Source organism: Malus sylvestris, chromosome 13 (genome assembly GCF_916048215.2).
Source record: "Malus sylvestris chromosome 13, drMalSylv7.2, whole genome shotgun sequence".
Classification (NCBI taxonomy): domain Eukaryota; kingdom Viridiplantae; phylum Streptophyta; class Magnoliopsida; order Rosales; family Rosaceae; genus Malus; species Malus sylvestris.
The window spans coordinates 39,200,392-39,217,383 of NC_062272.1; the positions used below are offsets into that span (position 1 = coordinate 39,200,392).

The 16,992-nt window shown below is 40.4% G+C and overlaps 1 protein-coding gene across 1 annotated transcript; it reads right to left on the minus strand.

Annotated features, from left to right (window-relative positions):
* Positions 1 to 1,021: 1,021 nt before the first annotated feature.
* Positions 1,022 to 3,409, minus strand: LOC126595476 (uncharacterized). Its single transcript, XM_050261757.1, has 3 exons — positions 3,079 to 3,409; positions 1,685 to 2,910; positions 1,022 to 1,396 (listed from the first exon to the last, which is right to left on the minus strand). Exons 1-3 carry the CDS (start codon positions 3,407 to 3,409, stop codon positions 1,022 to 1,024), a joined length of 1,932 nt encoding a protein of 643 aa, XP_050117714.1.
* Between the last annotated feature and the right edge of the window lie 13,583 nt (positions 3,410 to 16,992).

Genomic DNA, 16,992 nt, shown 5'->3' on the forward strand with positions numbered 1-16,992 from the left:
GCCATCATAAAGTACTTTTGGGCTGATTAGCTGGTTGGTCTATACCACTTGGCCCTTGGGTAGGTGAGCAAGTGGTGTAAATGATCTGCACCTAGTCGGGAAAGGCCCTTTCTGCTTTCTAGGTCTTGGTTGAGCTTCGGGCTTTTCCTTCTCTTTTTGGGCCAACTCCCTTCTAAGCCCAAAGTTTAAGTTTCAACCCAAACAGTGCCCCCTTCAATCAATATTCAGACTGGAATTCCAGGCGCCAATATTGATTGAATATCCGCATGCTTGTATACTCGCTCTTGGAACTTGTGTTTTTCTGGACAGGAGGCCTACGACCATGCGTCTCTTGCTCTTCTCACGACCTTTGGGTTACCCTCTGGGGTTTCTATAAATTCAGGTTTGATTTTGCCTCTTGCTCAGTCAACCAAATTCCTTTAACCCTCGCTTCAATTAACCCTGAGTATTTTTGCCTTCTTAGTTTTCTCCCCAAGACTGAGAAATGAGCTCTTTAAGATTCAAATGGGGTTTCCTAAAACTCCCTTTTCGTGAGAAAAAGAGTTTTCATCAAATAACCACTATCCCCAACACCCTTGGTCAGACACCCTGCTATCTCCAACACCCTTGGTCAGGCGGTGCTCCCATGAAGACTTGCCTTCCCGCTCGTCGTCATGATAAGTCAGGCTTCACATCATATATGGTGATGACTCTGCCTGAGGATCTTCTACCAGGCGCGTCTTGGCCGTACAACTTGATCACCTGACCGGATTCTACCTATGAAGATACCAGAAAACCAGCTGAGATGTCATTGCACCTGGAAGGAGTCGTACGTAGTACATCGGGATTAAATTGAATTTGTTGTAAACTTCACCATTTTGTCGAAAATGAAATAAACAATATCTTAACAATCTTGTGTCTTTCTGTCTTCTTGAATGACTGATGAATATACACTATACTTTAGCATCCCGAAACCTGCTTTACTTTGCATCCTCCTCGATGTAACAATCCCTAACATCCCATAATGTAGGACAATACCTTTTCAAGAATTTAACATGAAAGGACCTTCCCACGTCGGGCTCCACTTTCCAAAGCCCCTAAGCTGAGCTCCTAGAGGAAGAACTGTCTTCCACACCAAATCTCCTTCCTTGTAAGATTTTTCTTTCACTATTTTGTTATACGCTCGGGCAACAGCTCTCTTTCCTTCCTGAATCTGGTTCAGAGCTTCAATTCGAGCTACATCTAAGTCTTTAATCCCTTGACACATGGCTTCGATGTATTCTTCGCTATGTAACCCAAACTGATTTTGAATTCTGACAGAACTCACATTGATCTCTATGGGAAGCATTGCATCTTGCCCGAAGGTTAGAGCATAAGGAGTTGTCCCTGTACCTGCCCTCTTGGAAGTTATGTATGCCTACAAAGTATTCCCCAGCTTTTCATGCCATTTTTCCGGACTATCTATCACCATTCTTTTGATAATGTTTACCAAAATCTTGTTGCTGGATTCTGCCTGGCCATTTTACTGCGGGTAGTAGGGACTGGACCGGATCATCTTTATTTTGTATTTGCTTGCAAATTCTTCAACTTTTTTTGAAATAAAAGATGGCCCTCGATCAGTCACTATGGTTTCGGGCACCCCAAATCTATGCAGAATCTTGGTCTCAATAAAATTTTTGACCGCAGCTGAGGTTACGGTTTTTACCGCCGAGGCCTCCACCCATTTGGTAAAGTAATCCATTGCTACAATGATAAAAGTGTGCCCCTTGCTAGAAGCCGGGTAAATATGCCCGATGAAGTCCATTGCCCATCCTCTGAAGGGCCAGGGCTTGACTACTGGATTTAAAGGCACAGAGGGTACATGTTGAAGATGACTGTGCCTTTGACATTCCTCACACCCTCGGGCATAGGACTTGCAATCTTTTTCCATGTCGGGCCAAAAATAACCATATCGCCTAAGTAACCACCTCATCTTTGTCCTCGCCTGATGTGCTCCACATACTCCTTCATGTACTTTGGCCATCACTCTCATGGACTCCTCTTGGCCTAAGCATTTCAATAATAACCCGTCTGGAGTCTTCCTTAGTAGGTCTTTCGCCCATAAGACATACTTAGTTGCTTGCTGTCTATTCTTCTTGCTGAAGGGATATTTCAAATGATGGATGATGGGCGATCTCCAATCTTCTATCTCAGTTTCCTGAACCATTACATCTAGGCTGAATCCCTTTTCCAGGATAGAAGGAAGATTTCTCCTTTGAATCTCGACATCCAACCCATATCTTTTTTCCTGTATTGGCATGCCTGAGGCCAATTGCGCCATCTCATTAGCTGCTAGGTTGGCTCCCCTGGGAACATGACTCACCGATATATCAGAATCCCAATAACTCAACAATTGTGTGGCCGTCAAATTGTATCTGGCCATGGTGATAAGTCTGCAATTGAACTCCTCATTTAGCTGGTTTATTACTAATTCTGAATCACCAAACACCTCAACTTCCATTGCCCCCAGATCCATTAAGATTTCCAAACCAATTATTAAGGCCTCATACTCTGCTCGATTGTTGGTATTCCCTTGATAATCCAAGAGAAATGAGTAATAATGATAAATCCCTTGAGGGTTGATAATCACAATCCTAGCTCCTGAAGCCTTCTGAGTATAAGAACCATCGAAATACAGCTTCCAAGAAGTAATCCATAAACCAGCCACTCTTCTTATCTCCTGTTGGATCCACTCATCTTTGCCCGAGATCCCTTTGCCTGGCGGGATCCAAACATTAGTAACTTCCAGGGTTCCCGGTATATTGATTATCTCATCTCGAGATTCTTGATGCTCCGCCAAGAAGTCAGCAATTGCTTGGCCTTTTACTGCCCTTTGGGGGACATACTGGAAGCTGAATTCTGATAATGTTATAATCCACTTCCCAATCCTTCCTGTTAACATTGGCTTTGACAACATGTACTTTATCACATATGTCTTGGCGATAATGTGCACATGACAAGGTAACATGTAATGCCTCAGCTTATTGGCAGTAAAATACAGAGCTAAGCATAATCTCTCTACTGGGGAATACCTTGTTTCTACCTCGGTCAGAATTCTACTGAGGTAGTACATTGCTTGCTCTTTCCCGCCTTCATTATTCTGAGCTAGCAAACTCCCAATTGATTTATCTGAAGCAGAGATATATAGCTTTAAGGGGTTTCCCCTCTGAGGTGGTACCAATACTGGCGGGGAAGTCAAATAAGCTTTGATATCATCGAAAGCCTCTTGGTGCGGTGGTCCCCACTCGAAATTCTCCTTATCCTTCGGTCTTAACAAAGGAGTCAGCGGCTGGATCTTGCCCGCTAGATTGGCAATGAATCTTTTTAAGAAATTAATTTTACCCAGCAGCCTCTGAAGTTGCACTTTGTTGGTGGGTGAAGGCGACTCCATTATTGCCCGAGCTTTATTTTTGTCCACTTCTACCCCTCTTTGATGAACCAGGAATCCCAAGAAATTGCCCGCTTTCACTCCAAACGCACACTTCTTTAGATTCATCTTCAATTTATGGATCCTCATTCTTGTTAATGCCTACCTAAGGTCTATCAGATGCTGTTCTTCAGTCTTGGATTTCACCATGATGTCATCAATATATACCTCCATATTATGGCCAATCAGATCATGAAAGATGGCATTCATTGCCCTTTGGTAGGTTGCACCAGCATTCTTGAGCCCGAAGGGCATGACCAGATATTCATATGCCCCCACATGCCCAGGGCACCTAAAAGCTGTTTTATGTATATCCTCCGGGGCCATCTTTATCTGATTATACCTGGCATTTCCATCCATAAAAGATAAGACTTTGTGTTTTGTTACTACATCTATGGATAGATCTGCCATGGGCATGGGATACTCATCTTTAGGTGTAGCACCATTAATATTCTTGTAGTCAACACAACATCGTACCGCTTTTGTTACGGCTTTTAAAACGGGTATAATGTTGGCTAACCACTCCACATATTTGGCTGGCCTGATAAATCCAGCTTTTACGAGCCTCTCAATCTCTTCTTTGACCTTATCTTCTATCTCCTTCGATATCCTTCGTGGTGCTTGCTTAACCGGCTTATATCCTTCCTTGATGGGCATTCTGTGTTCCACCAAGGTTGCATCTAAACCCGACATCTCAGTGTAATGCCAAGCAAAACAATCTCTGAATTCTTGCAAGAGACAGATAATTTGTGCCCGATCCTCACTCTCCAATAAACCACTGATTTGTATTAGTCTTGGGTCCTCCTTTGTTCCTAGCTCAATAACTTCCAAAGGATCTTGGACCTCCGGTGGTGGCTTATCAGGTTCTGTACACAAAAATTCTACTAGCTCCAGGCTCTTGGGCAAGTCATCTGGCTCATCTAGGTCATATATACACTCGTCCATTTGAATGGCCCTTTCCAATTCTTCTAGACAAGATTCCTCGTTGCTTTCATCCTGGCTGGTTGAAGCTCCTACCTGCCATTCCTGCTCTTCTCTGTCTAAGAGCTCATTTTCTTGTCTTCTTCCTTTCCCATACACCAACAGTCGTTTAATCAGGGATCTGACTGTCATTACCTGATCTTTCCTTTTTTGTTCTATCATTGATGGTGTAGGGGTGTTGGGATGATATAAAGTCTATCCCACTCCTCTCTAGTAAGGAGCATCCCTTGTTCTAGGAGCTTTTGGGCCGTCACCTTGGTAGGGCGGCCGTTCTCATTTGCTCCCAAACACTTCAAGATTCCTACGTTGGGATTGTAGAAACTTGCTTCCGCTATATTGGCTGGGGGAAGAAATGGCCGTGATTTGGCCTCTACCATCTCCCAAAAGCCTGGCCCTTCTGCGCTTGCCTCATGATACACAGCCACTTGTTGATGTAGGGTGGAGGGTACAACAAGACTTTGGTGGATCCAATCTTTTCCAAGTAAGGCTCCATAGGTGGAGGTGCAGTCCACCACAAAGAACGCCAACATGATCTGTTTAGACCCCAGATCTACTTCCAAAGGCAATATCCCAAGAGTCTTGGTGATAGCGCCCGAGAAACTAGAAACTGTGAGGTCTGTAGGAATAAGATCCTCTGTGCCTCTCCCCAACTTTTTCATCTGCTTGGCTGGTAATACATTAATAGCTGCCCCTCCATCAATCAAAATCCTTTTGAAGGGCACTCCCTCCAAATGAGCTGTTACATATATGGGCTTTAGATGATTGGCAAATGAAATGTTCGGGCGATTGAACACCATTTTGTCTGTGTAGATCCTTAAAGGACCTTCTTTGGATGATTCAGATAATGCAGCTTTTCCCGACTCTCCTTCTTCTGCTATCTCCATATTAACATGAGCCATCATTGGCTCAATTGTTACATAATCTCCTTCCATGGCGGCGGGCTGATTAGGTTGGGCAACAAACATAGCAGATAGCACATACGCCATGTTTATATGAAAGTTGCTAGGCTCTGGCAGTTCCTCTTTTTTGCTCCCAATCTGGTCCATGAACTCATCCAACCACGCTATAGCATCTGGTGGAAGCAATGGTTCTGGTGCCCCCTCTAGCTGATTCACACCTAAACATGGTGTTTGTTTTGGAACTTCCCCGAAGGGATCCTCTAATGATAGAGAAGGTTGTTTATTCTCAGGGGAGATAGTTCCAACGCAAATAGGCTGCTCTGCCTTCCATCCGGGAGTTGGCACCATAACCATATCTTCTTGAGCTCTCCTCAAGATTCTATATTTCCTAGGGTGTAGGCTTTGTGGCACATGATTTCCTTCGCCTTCAATCTTGCTATTAGCCTTTTCCACCTCCTTCTTACTTCTCCAGCGGAGCTGACTACTCCCCCCAGATGACGTTTTCTCTAACTTTTGATTTTTGGAAGCTTCCGACGTCGTTGGGGTTTTCAAGGAATTCATGTAAGCTTTGTGTTGCCTCTAAACCCTTTTGACCATGGAGGCACCCATTTGCTTAACGGGCTGTCCATTTTTCCCAACCACATACCATTTTCACCCGAGGCGGGTAGGATTATCTTTTGTGACGGGGTTTGTTATCCTGTCATTCCTCCTGACCTCTCTTCCCATATGGCCGTACTGAGAGTGCCCTACACTTCTCTCTTTTGGCTTCTTGGCATCTTTATCCTCTGCCTCCTCAGAAACTTCATGGTTACAAAATATTTCTGATAAAGCCCTTGGTTGGGAATCGCCTCCTAACCGCTAAAAGACACTTCGGGAGGTATCCCTTCCTGCAGTCCGTCGAGCTTTCTCCTGTGCCTCTTTTCTCTTTTGTTCTTCATTCCTCCTGATCAGTTCATGATCTATGAGGGCTCCTGCGGGCGGTATTTCGAGTTCACACTCGCATTGGCACTTACTGCACAACACCCTTCCTTTGAATATGGCGACTTTTGGATATTCAGGCAAGTTAACCCCCCCTTTATGGGTTTGTCAACCAGTCTTCTTTCTTCTTCTCTTGTGACCTACTTTTTTCCCTTCTCCGCCCAGGCTATACTGATCATATTTATAGGGGCCTCTAAGAAGGGATTCGTATGTTTATCCGTCACCGCAGCTTCTTCTAGTTGATTGGTTTTAAGGCCCCTCTTCTCCCTATCATCTTTCTCCCCAAGATGAGGTAAAGACATAGGGATAGGTGGTTTTAGAACCGGGTCATCTTCTTTTCTTGAGCCTGCAGAAACATTCTCCAGTCTTTGTAGCATGTGCAACAAAGCAATTTGGAAATAGTCCCACCGGGCATGCCAAAATTATGTTCGTGGTGGGAATTTCCGTGGGGAATGCTTCCTGGCCGACGAGCACACAGCTCCTTGAGAGGTTGGCGCCGACTGATGCTTTCTGTCGGACTTCTGCTTTACTGGCGGGCATGTCGGGCAAAGCCTATCGGGCAAGGGTGAAAGAGAAGGATAGAGTTAACTTTGAAAGGTGCCTTTGTGAGGCCTTAGGTGTAGGCCTTGAGGCTCACGATCAAGATTAACTTTGAATTGCTCAAGCGTGCCACTACCATCTTCAGCATGGCAGATGTAGAACGGATGTTTGAGTTTTAATTATATATATTCGAGAGACTATGTTAGTTATTGACAGGTGCCTTTGTGGGGCCTTAGGTGTAGGCCTTGAGGCTTCCCATAAATAACTAACTTAGTACTCAAACACATAAGGTTCCTTTTGTTGGTTATATGGGTCTTATAACCATCATACTTCTGATTACCTGAGCTCAAAAAGCAGAATGAATCCAAATAGGTGCCTTTGTGGGGCCTTGAATAGGCCTTGAGGCTTCCCATCAGAACCCCTTCTGTACTCAATGTTCTTGCCCGAGAAATAGGATGAATCTAAATAGGTGCCTTTTTGGGGCCTTGAATAGGCCTTGAGGCTTCCCATCAGAATTTATCCCGTACTCGACGTTCTTGCCCGAGAAATAGGATGAATCCAAACAGGTGCCTTTGTGGGGCCTTGAATAGGCCTTGAGGCTTCCCATCAGAATTCATCATGTACTCGAACGTTATATGGTCATCATAATATAACAGAAATAAAACTAAGTGGCAGGTTAATTACTTGCGCCCCAAGTAACTTTGGACTTCTTGTTTATCAAAGCTTGTCGTGGATGGGTTAAGTCCACATCAGGTTCTTTTTTATGCCTTGAGGCCAAGGACTTTTTAGGGTGATCAAATCTTATATGCCCGAGGGCTTAGAGCTTAGATCTGGCTTAAACTGTGAAGACATATTCAAATCGGATTCAAGCGCTAAGAGAGTCTTTTAATAGCCATATTACTAGAAATAACTTGGATACAACTTGAAGTATACAACATATTGCTAGGCTAATGAATGAAAAGACAAAAATAAAGAAGGTTGGGCAAGGTTTATACCACTTGGCCCTTGGGTAGGTGAGCAAGTGGTGCAAATGATCTGCACCTAGTCGGGAAAGGCCCTTTCTGAAGGATGATTTTGTGAAAACATGTTCTTTTGAATAACATCTATAGCATGCATTTAACAATTAAAAGGCGGAATCATGCTTGCATGCATTCAAAAACAAAACATTACCCATGAAATTCAAAGCCTAGTAGATTGGTGAACCATGAATCAACTCAAAACAAAGTGAGTTGAAATTTATACCTTTGTAGATTCCTCTTTGCATAAGCAAAGGCTAATCACCCAAAGAGAGGGCCTTCATTCCTTGCATCTTAAATCTATGGATTTGGATGGAAGAATAGGTTTCTCCAAGTTCCCAAAATTGAGAACCTCTAAGTCTCTTCACCAAGGAGAGATTGGAGAAGGAATGAGTGACCTTGGAGTAGTGGGATTGCTAGATCCACCCTCCAAGGGGGAAGGCCTCCTAGAGAGAAAAGGAGTGACAAGTTCTCACCAATTTTCTCCAAAAGAACCCTTTATGAATTTTAGGCTATAAAGTTCTTTATATAGTCACTTCTATAAATGACCTAAAGAACCAAAAAACCCTAATTCAACACATATGGCCGGCCACATTAGGGATTTGGGCTTTTGGGCCTTTGTGAATCTTTATTCATTAAATTGTCATACAACTTAAGTCAATGGGCTTGACGTTCAAAGCCCATTGGGCCTTAAGGTCCAAAACAATCCCGAGGTCTTTAACGAACTTATTCGTTTGATTAATTAACATATTAATTAATCCTTGCCATAAATAATTAAACCTTTTAATTATTCTTACTCATCTCCATTGTTTCTTCAATCTCCACCTTACACGGTGTACGATCCATTAGGTTCCTTTTAGCGAGGCAGTGGGCGATTAAAACTTTTTCAAATCGATTGTGAATTGAAACTTACTTTCAATTCTCCCTTTAGTGATTATACACGTTTAGGGCTTCCACAAACCATAAGTGACACCTAGCAGCATATCATGGTTACCCAAGCTAATCAAAAGAGGTGGAGAACCTATTCAGTTTAGGATTACAAATGCAATACGGTATTTCTCTAATACAATACTCTTGACCACATTGTTTGGTTTGATAGTTTATTCATGTCTACTATCCAATGTGATTCGTGTGCTTATATGATTACCTTGAATGTGATTTGGAACGCCTTCCTAAATCTCATTCATACTTTGGCCAAAGATTCTTAATCATATCATAGAGTATTCTCCCTCAAACGGTTTGAAGGTTAGAGATCCCTTGTTGCGCATTCACTTGCCTCCATGGCTAAGTAGCTTAACCCCAACGATGCCGTGGACACCCGCGGATGGGGTGACTTTGACATAATCAAAGATCAAGGACTTAACCACAAGACAGCTGTGATGCCTCAGGTCAAAGGACTACTTTGCATTATCCCAACCATGAGTTCTCATGTGACATGAATATGAGAACTCTTCGTTGATCGTGTTCAGTGAACTCATTCTCTATTGAGCACCTACGTACTTGTCTTGATGTCACACACACCAATGACTCGAGACTAGTCACTCTCCCTGAGAGAAGACACAGCACGTACTGATCTTAACGGACTGTCAATGCCCAATTGACAATCCTATGATCAGGAACGTTTAGGATGTGTCAACGAAAGAATGGTCTCATGAATCTAACTTCTTTAGATCGTATTCTCCCAATCACATAATCCTTGGACTTATCGTTTAAGCATATAACATTTATATGAGACGGCTTAAAACAATAATCTATGCCCTTGATATTAAACTAGATTAGTTTAACATGTGAAATGTCCGTAAAGTATCATCATATGATTGGTTTTACGGCACATTTCCAACAATCTCCCACTTGCACTAGAGCTAATCAGCTTGTTCATCAGTGATGATACCTCTTCTTTAGTCATTTCATAAATGGCTGAGTAGTAGGCCTAGACAATGGATATCTATATGTTATCCATAGAACCAACCTTGAGAATAACGACGTCACCATTATACATGATTCTCAATCATGTGGTTCAGTCTCTCATTTGAGTTCGGACCTTGATGAGACCTTGATTCCCTGGCTTGAGCTATCGCCCCATTAGTGTCATACACTTTCTGGTTGGAACCGAATAGAGGGTTCATAAATGAACTTTCCCATCCAAACAACATTGTTGTAAACTTCTATATGGCAATATATTTTGCATTCATAATGGAACACACTAAAGTCATTACTTTTAATGTTTCCATCCAAATATCTCTTTAGTCATAATAAAGAGATATCTAATTATCTCTTCATTCATAATGAAGAAACATCCAATGATGGATTAGATTTATAATCTAATACATTTACGCTTCCTTTACGTTACTCTAATTCTTCCTCGATCTTTGAGGAATTTATCCTTTAGTATTTCTTAAATACTTAAGGACTCACTTGACAGTTGCCATGGTTCTGATCCTGGTCTTGCACTGATATCGTCTTTCACCTTTCTAGGTACAACTCATATCAATGTTTTTCATACAATATGAAATACATAAATCACCTTTCTGCGTATGCATAAAGGATTCTATTTACGCATTATTTCTTTGGGAGTCAAAGAGTACGTTCTCTTTGAGAAGAGCAACTCCTTAGTCTTACTAGAGTTGTCCATTTGATTGAAGTTCATCATCATATGAGAAACTTCCTATCATCTTTTGTCTATATTTAGGGCTTGATATAATCCAATTATATCCTAAAATCTATCAATATAGATTTCCATCCCATGTATATATACTATGTCTCCCATATACATTTTATCTTCATATAATGTTTTAAAGTCATAACTTTAACGAAGAAGTATTCTTTCCATTTCCAAAATTAATATATCATATATGTTGGAAATGTGCCCTAAAACCAATCATGTGATGATACTTTACGGACATTTCACATGTTAAACTAATCTAGTTTAATATAAAGGGCAAAGATTATTGTTTGAGCCGTCTCATATAAATGTTATATGCTTAAACGATAAAGTCCAAGGAATATGTGATTGGAAGAATGTAATCTAATGAAGTTAGATTCATGATGCGTAAAATAAGTTAACACACAAATTAAACCCTCTTTTTGACAATTGTAGTATAGATGTAAGTAGGGTATCGTTCTAGGCCGGGGATTAGGAGGGATTGCTAATCTATTCTAAATTAATTTAAAAATATTAAACAAGACTCAAGGACACAAAACTAGGCTAAAAACTCTAATAACTCGAAACACACTTAAAATGACTCAAAATAATGAAAACAATTAAATTAAACACTAGGAACTGAAATGGATGGAAATTAAATTAAAAGACTAACAATAAAGAAAACTAAATAAATAATATAATTTAATAATGGATGGGTGTTTGGTTTTGATGAAAAGTAAATTAAACTTAATTAAATTACAGAATTGACAAAAACATGAAATTAAGGTAAAATGATAAATGACGGACTAGCTAGAGGGTTCTTCTCCACACATGACACATATGCAATCTAAATTGATTTTCAGTTGTTCTTTCAATAAATTGTGAATCTCATCACTTCAGATTAACCGTGAACAACACTTTTTTAATCTTCAAGTTTTCCTTAAGTTATTGAATTGGACGGGAAAACGCATACAACAATTCAAAACATTCTTCAAAAGTCCCCTACGTGAAAAGCACAATAGAGATACAATCAAAGATCATTAAACTTTGTGAAAACTATAAGCATTGACGAGGCATTCGTAACTATGAAAAGCATGATACTCTTGCCAAGAATTTACTTAACGTGATTGTGACTAGCAACCTTTACTACTTGTGAAAATAAGTTCATAACGATTAGGTGAAATTCACTTATATTCTAGCATCAAATTCATGCATGTAAATTAAGCGTGCACTCTCAACCAACATACACAAATCAGTTTTTATACGAACGGATAAGTAAATTGAAATCACAACTTATGAAATCACAACCGAAGGTAATCAATTCATATTACAGATATAATCATGGCTTTGAATTAACCTCTAGCCAAAATCAGTTTATTTACATATTATTAAAACAGAAATAAAATAGAAGTTTGGAAAGTTTAAACCGAGAGAGAGAACAGCTTGCAGCTTTCTTCACTCCCTGACTTCCCTCTCCCTGCGTTTCTGCGCTGGCAAGCCTCTGTGCTTTTTCTGCTGTCCCGTCCTCTGTCCCCTGCACGCTGCCAGTCTCTTCTCTCCCCACTCTTCCTGCGCCTCTCCCCTTCTCTCTGCCTATCTCCCTTGCTTGCCTCACATCTTTTTCGCTGCTCCTTCCTTTATTTTTTTTTATATTTTTTTCTTTTCTTTGACGCTGCTCAAGCAGCTCTTTTCTTCTCCCCGCTATCCCCCTTGCGTCTCTGCGAGCTGCCCAAAGGCAGCTCCCCCTTTTTCTTCTATCTCACCCCCCCCTCTGCGTCCTATGACCTCAGATTTTCTTTTTATTTCCTCGGATCCCGTCTTTTCTTTCCTTCCGCTGCCCTAGCTGCCAGCTGCCATGTTTGGATTCCTTCCTTTTAATTATGCCGTGTCCCTCTTCCAGTTTTCTGCCTTCTTTTTCCTACTTTGACTCCCCCAACGTGCTGTCCACTTTGACTTGCTGTCCTCCCCGCACTCCTCTCTTGGATTCCCTTTATTTTATTCTTCTTTCTTCTCTTCCTTTGCAAACATCATAATAATGAGAGGGACAAACATTGTTTATAAAATGTAAATTAGTATTATCATGTGACAATAAAGGGTAAATTTGCATAACAGATCCTATAAACACAAAAATAACGTAAATAGCTCAAAAATATAAGGAACTAACCAAGAAAAGACGAGTGAATTCGAAGTAAAAATATATATAAATATGATCCGATCAAATACCCCCACACTTAACTTTTGCTAGTCCTCGAGCAAAACAAAGAAAATAAGAACAAGAAGTAACAAGAAAAACATTAGCTTCCCCCTATGTGACCCTCATAGAATTTCATTTAAGAAAACAAATCATCAAGAACCATAGCTAGCATCAAGAAACTAATCCAAGTTTATCTTCCTTATTCAAATATTAGCAGTAATCTTTGAATCATCCTTGAAGTGTAGTGTGTCAGATAGCCATGCTAATGCAATTTCAAGTTTTTATTTTTAAAATCATCATATGCAAACTAGTAACCTTCTCACGGGATATACACTCAATCACATATGTGTTTAGTTTTAATGTGTTTCGCTCAAAGAATCAAATGTGAAATTTCTACCATAAGCTTGCATAAAGATCTCATCTCCACAATCATAATTGCAAAACTTAAATCAAGAGGACTTTTATTGGACGTAATGAGGTTTAGGGAGAGGGTTATTGAAATGAAAGAATAGGTAAACACAAGTTCCAAGCTACAAGCAGTTCTTTTGTTTAGATTTATAAGAACTCAAGCTCTCCAACAATTCTTCTAACACCTCCAACCACACCCTTAAACTGAAACTTTAAAAACTTTTATTTCATTTGTATACAATCTTTCTTTTTCTTCTCTTTTCTCTTTTTTTTTTTTTTTTTTTTTTTTTTTTTTTTTTTTTTAAATACAAACATGAAATACCCCCACACTTATTCTTTTGCCAAACACCTTCAAAGTACTACACAAACGTTTCTCATAAAACAATCTCACATTGTTCACTAGCTTGCTTGGAAAGGGTAAGGAAAAATGTTTCAGGTATAAGGGTAGACATATCTGGTGATAAGAAATAAAAGGCTCAACAAACACGGCTCAAATTGGCAAACTAATGATATCATTTTTCTTTGGGAAACATGGTTATTTGGGCCATAGTGGTAAACCTAATGCCTCTATCATTTCCAAGTTCATGCAATCAATGACAAACATTTCGAAAGATCGTTACGCAAGTTCTAGAGATGTATCTCACATAAGTTCATCACACATGAAAGAATAGGAGTGTATGAAAAATGCACACACTTTCAATAGGCTCAAAAACTCACATAGGATGTATATGGTCACTAAATTCACATATAAAGCTTTAAGTCATGCTTTAGTTTCACATTAACAAGGCTATGTGCATTTGGTTTTTTCAAAGATGGTCAAACATGTACAAAACTAACAAGAGAATTAGGAATTTCACAAAACACATGTTAACTAAGTTCTTGATGATCATGGTTCAAATTTGATCTAATTATATCATTGGGTCGGGAAACTAACAAAAATCTAATTTAAAACAATAAAGAAAACGACAATATTTTTTTATTTTTAAATTTTCCGAATTTTTTTTTTTTAATTTTTTTTTTTTTAAAGAAAACAAAACTAATTAAGAAAACAAAAAACAACAACACAGAAACAAATGAAATTCTAGAGATTTCTACCCCCACACTTAAACTTGACATTGTCCCCAATGTCAGAAAACACTATAATGCAAATAAAAAATAAAAAAATAAAAAAAATAATAAGAAACAAAATAAAACAAGTGGACTGAAAACTTCCCTAATTTGCAGTAAAATCAAGCGATGACCCCCAAGCTAAAATTCTGCAATCAACTTCAAGGGTGGAAAGAACCAAAAGTTCCTGCAAAGAAAAGAAATAATTCAGTTAAGTACGCAAGAAAATTAATTAAAAAAAAATTGCAAACGAAAAATTGAAAATTACGATAAAAGATAATGAATAAAACTAATAAGTAATCATTGGTCGTGCTTGTTGACTTTCCACAGCTTTCCTCTTGAACAGGGTGACACTTAGCTTTTTACTTGCAAGTGATGATTTGATGATATTGTACGGCGAAGCTTTGCTCTTTGGTGATTTTGCAGTTCCTTATTTGTTCTCCAAGCAGATGTGGCAGCTTCTCTAGTTCTTCATCTCAGACTCTTTCTGCTGGGATGATTGTGCAAGCTGCATTCTTCTCTGCTTGTTTCCTCTGCATGGCGGGCAGGCACGAGGGAGAGGTGTTGGTCTGTTTCTTTCTTCAATCTTTCCAAGTGCCCACCTCTTGCTCTCTTTCTCCTTGTCCTTAGTTGAGGATGAATCAGCACGTTGTCTCCACATGCTTCGAGGTATCATCTTCACTTCCCTTATACGTAAGAGACGAAGAGGAAACACAAGATGATGAGTACTCGAGAGCAAGTGCTGGCTGGAGAAAGGACAGGGAGAAAGCATGATATGAGATACTCTTGCTTTCAACCTTCATGATATGAAATACTTTTGCTTTGAATGGGTTGTTCGCAGGAGTATCCCAAGGAATGAGGAACACAGAGTAACTTAGGAGGATTCTTTGGGAATGCATTTTCGGAGATGAAGAAGTGTTGAGAGGGTGTGCTGAGAGAGTGTGCTTTTGCTGTGGAAGGCGAAGGTAGATACTTATAGGGCTTTTCTTCACAACCGGAACTATTCTCTCACTCATTGTCGGCAGCCGGTGGATGGATGAATAGTACACATTACGCGCTTTCTGACAAAGCTGCCCGTAATTTCCGCAAAGCAGATTCCTCATTGATATCTGGAATCGGCGCTTCGAGCTCTGAGCAACGTCGATTGTAGAGGTAGCATGTGACACGTGCGGATAAATCTGGAAAAGAAGATTTGCCCGTGGGTTGAAGCCCAGCTTTTGAGAAAGCTAGCGTGTCTTTGACTGTTGAATTTCCCTCTTCGATTTCTGAATTGGTGCTTCGACAAACTGCCCGAGAATTTCGCAAAGCAATTTACGTGTGACAAGTGACGACACGTCTGGACAAATTGATCTTTTGAAATCCGGGGTTCGGCTCGTGGTTTCTGAGCAAGCCCAGCCTTTAAGAAATGAAACGCCTCTTTTGAGAAAAGAATCCAGCTTTTGAGAAAGGAGCCCCGACTCTTCGATTTGCGAGAGGACGCTTCTCTGAGGAGCGCCTCTCCGATTTCTTCTTTTTATAGAGGCGTTAAGCTTGTTCCACAACACACTTGAGCACCCTCCTGTAAACACTCCCTTCTTGCACTTGTTTAATCTTGATCATTCCGACTCTCTTCTTTCTTCACCACCTCTGAAAAATGTCTGGCCCTTCCGATCGTCGTTTTGACTTGAACATTGGTGAAGAGGCAGCTCCGCCTTCACCAGACAATATATGGCGCCCATCCTTCATATCCCCTACCGGTCCTCTTACCGTGGGGGATTCGGTGATAAAAAATGACATGACCGCTGCGGTGGTGGCCCGAAACCTTGTCACTCCCAGAGATAACAGACTGCTCGCTAGACGGTCTGATGAGTTGGCTGTGAAGGAGTCTCTGGCTCTTAGCGTGCAGTGTGCGAGTTCCGTATCCAACATGGCCCAACGCCTATATGCCCGAACCCGTCACGTTGAATCCTTGGTGGCTGAAATACAGAGTCTCAAGCAAGAGATTAAAGGGCTCAAGCATGAGAATAAGGAATTGCACAAGCTCGCACACAGCTATGCCACCAGTATGAAGAGGAAGATTGACCAGATGCAGGACACCGATGGTCAAATTTTACTTGATCATCGGAGGTTTGTGGGTTTATTCCAACCGCATCTGCCTTCGTCTTCTGGGGCGGCACCGCGTAGTGAAGCTCCAACTGATCAACCTCTGCCGCCTCCTCCTTCTGTGGCCCCGCCGACTGCTGAAGCCCCGCCTACTACTGAAGCACCACCCGACCAATGAATACTATTAGTTTACATTATTGTAAAATATTTGCATTTTTTTTTTTTTTTTTTATGTATTTTTTATTTTTTTTTTTCATTAATTTTAAATTTTATCCTTTTTTTTTTTTTTTTTTTATATGTAAATTAATGTAAAGAGACTTTGGTTAACCTTCCCCCACACTTAAACTAAATAACACAAACTCACAGAAATCAACCAAATAACACAACTAACTAAACAAAACAAAATGAAAGCAGTAAAGATAAGGGTGGAAGAATGCAAAGCTGATTGGGTTAGTGATTCCAAAGTCTCCCTTCGTTGAATGCTTGGGTTGCCTCCCAAGAAGCGCTTGATTTAACGTCTTTAGCCGGACGCATCTTTCCTTTAAATTTCCCTCGGCTCCATTTGAACCTAAAATCAAAGAAAGAAAAATAAATCAAATATCAAAAGTAAAATACACAAACACCAATATAAACATAAACAAAAACAAAAATAAAAGGATTAGCAAAGTTGCTAATCCCCGGCAACGGTGCCAAAATTTGAT

Bases quoted from the DNA above. Each gene is read 5' to 3' on its own strand.
- LOC126595476 (XM_050261757.1), bottom strand. From the start codon at position 3,409: ATGGAGTCGCCTTCACCCACCAACAAAGTGCAACTTCAGAGGCTGCTG. The intron at 2,911-3,078 runs GTAGAATTCTGA...CAATGTTAACAG, and splicing joins GCAAGCAATGTACTACCTCA to GAAGGATTGGGAAGTGGATT. The intron at 1,397-1,684 runs GTAAAAACCGTA...AATACTTTGTAG, and splicing joins AATGGGTGGAGGCCTCGGCG to GCATACATAACTTCCAAGAG.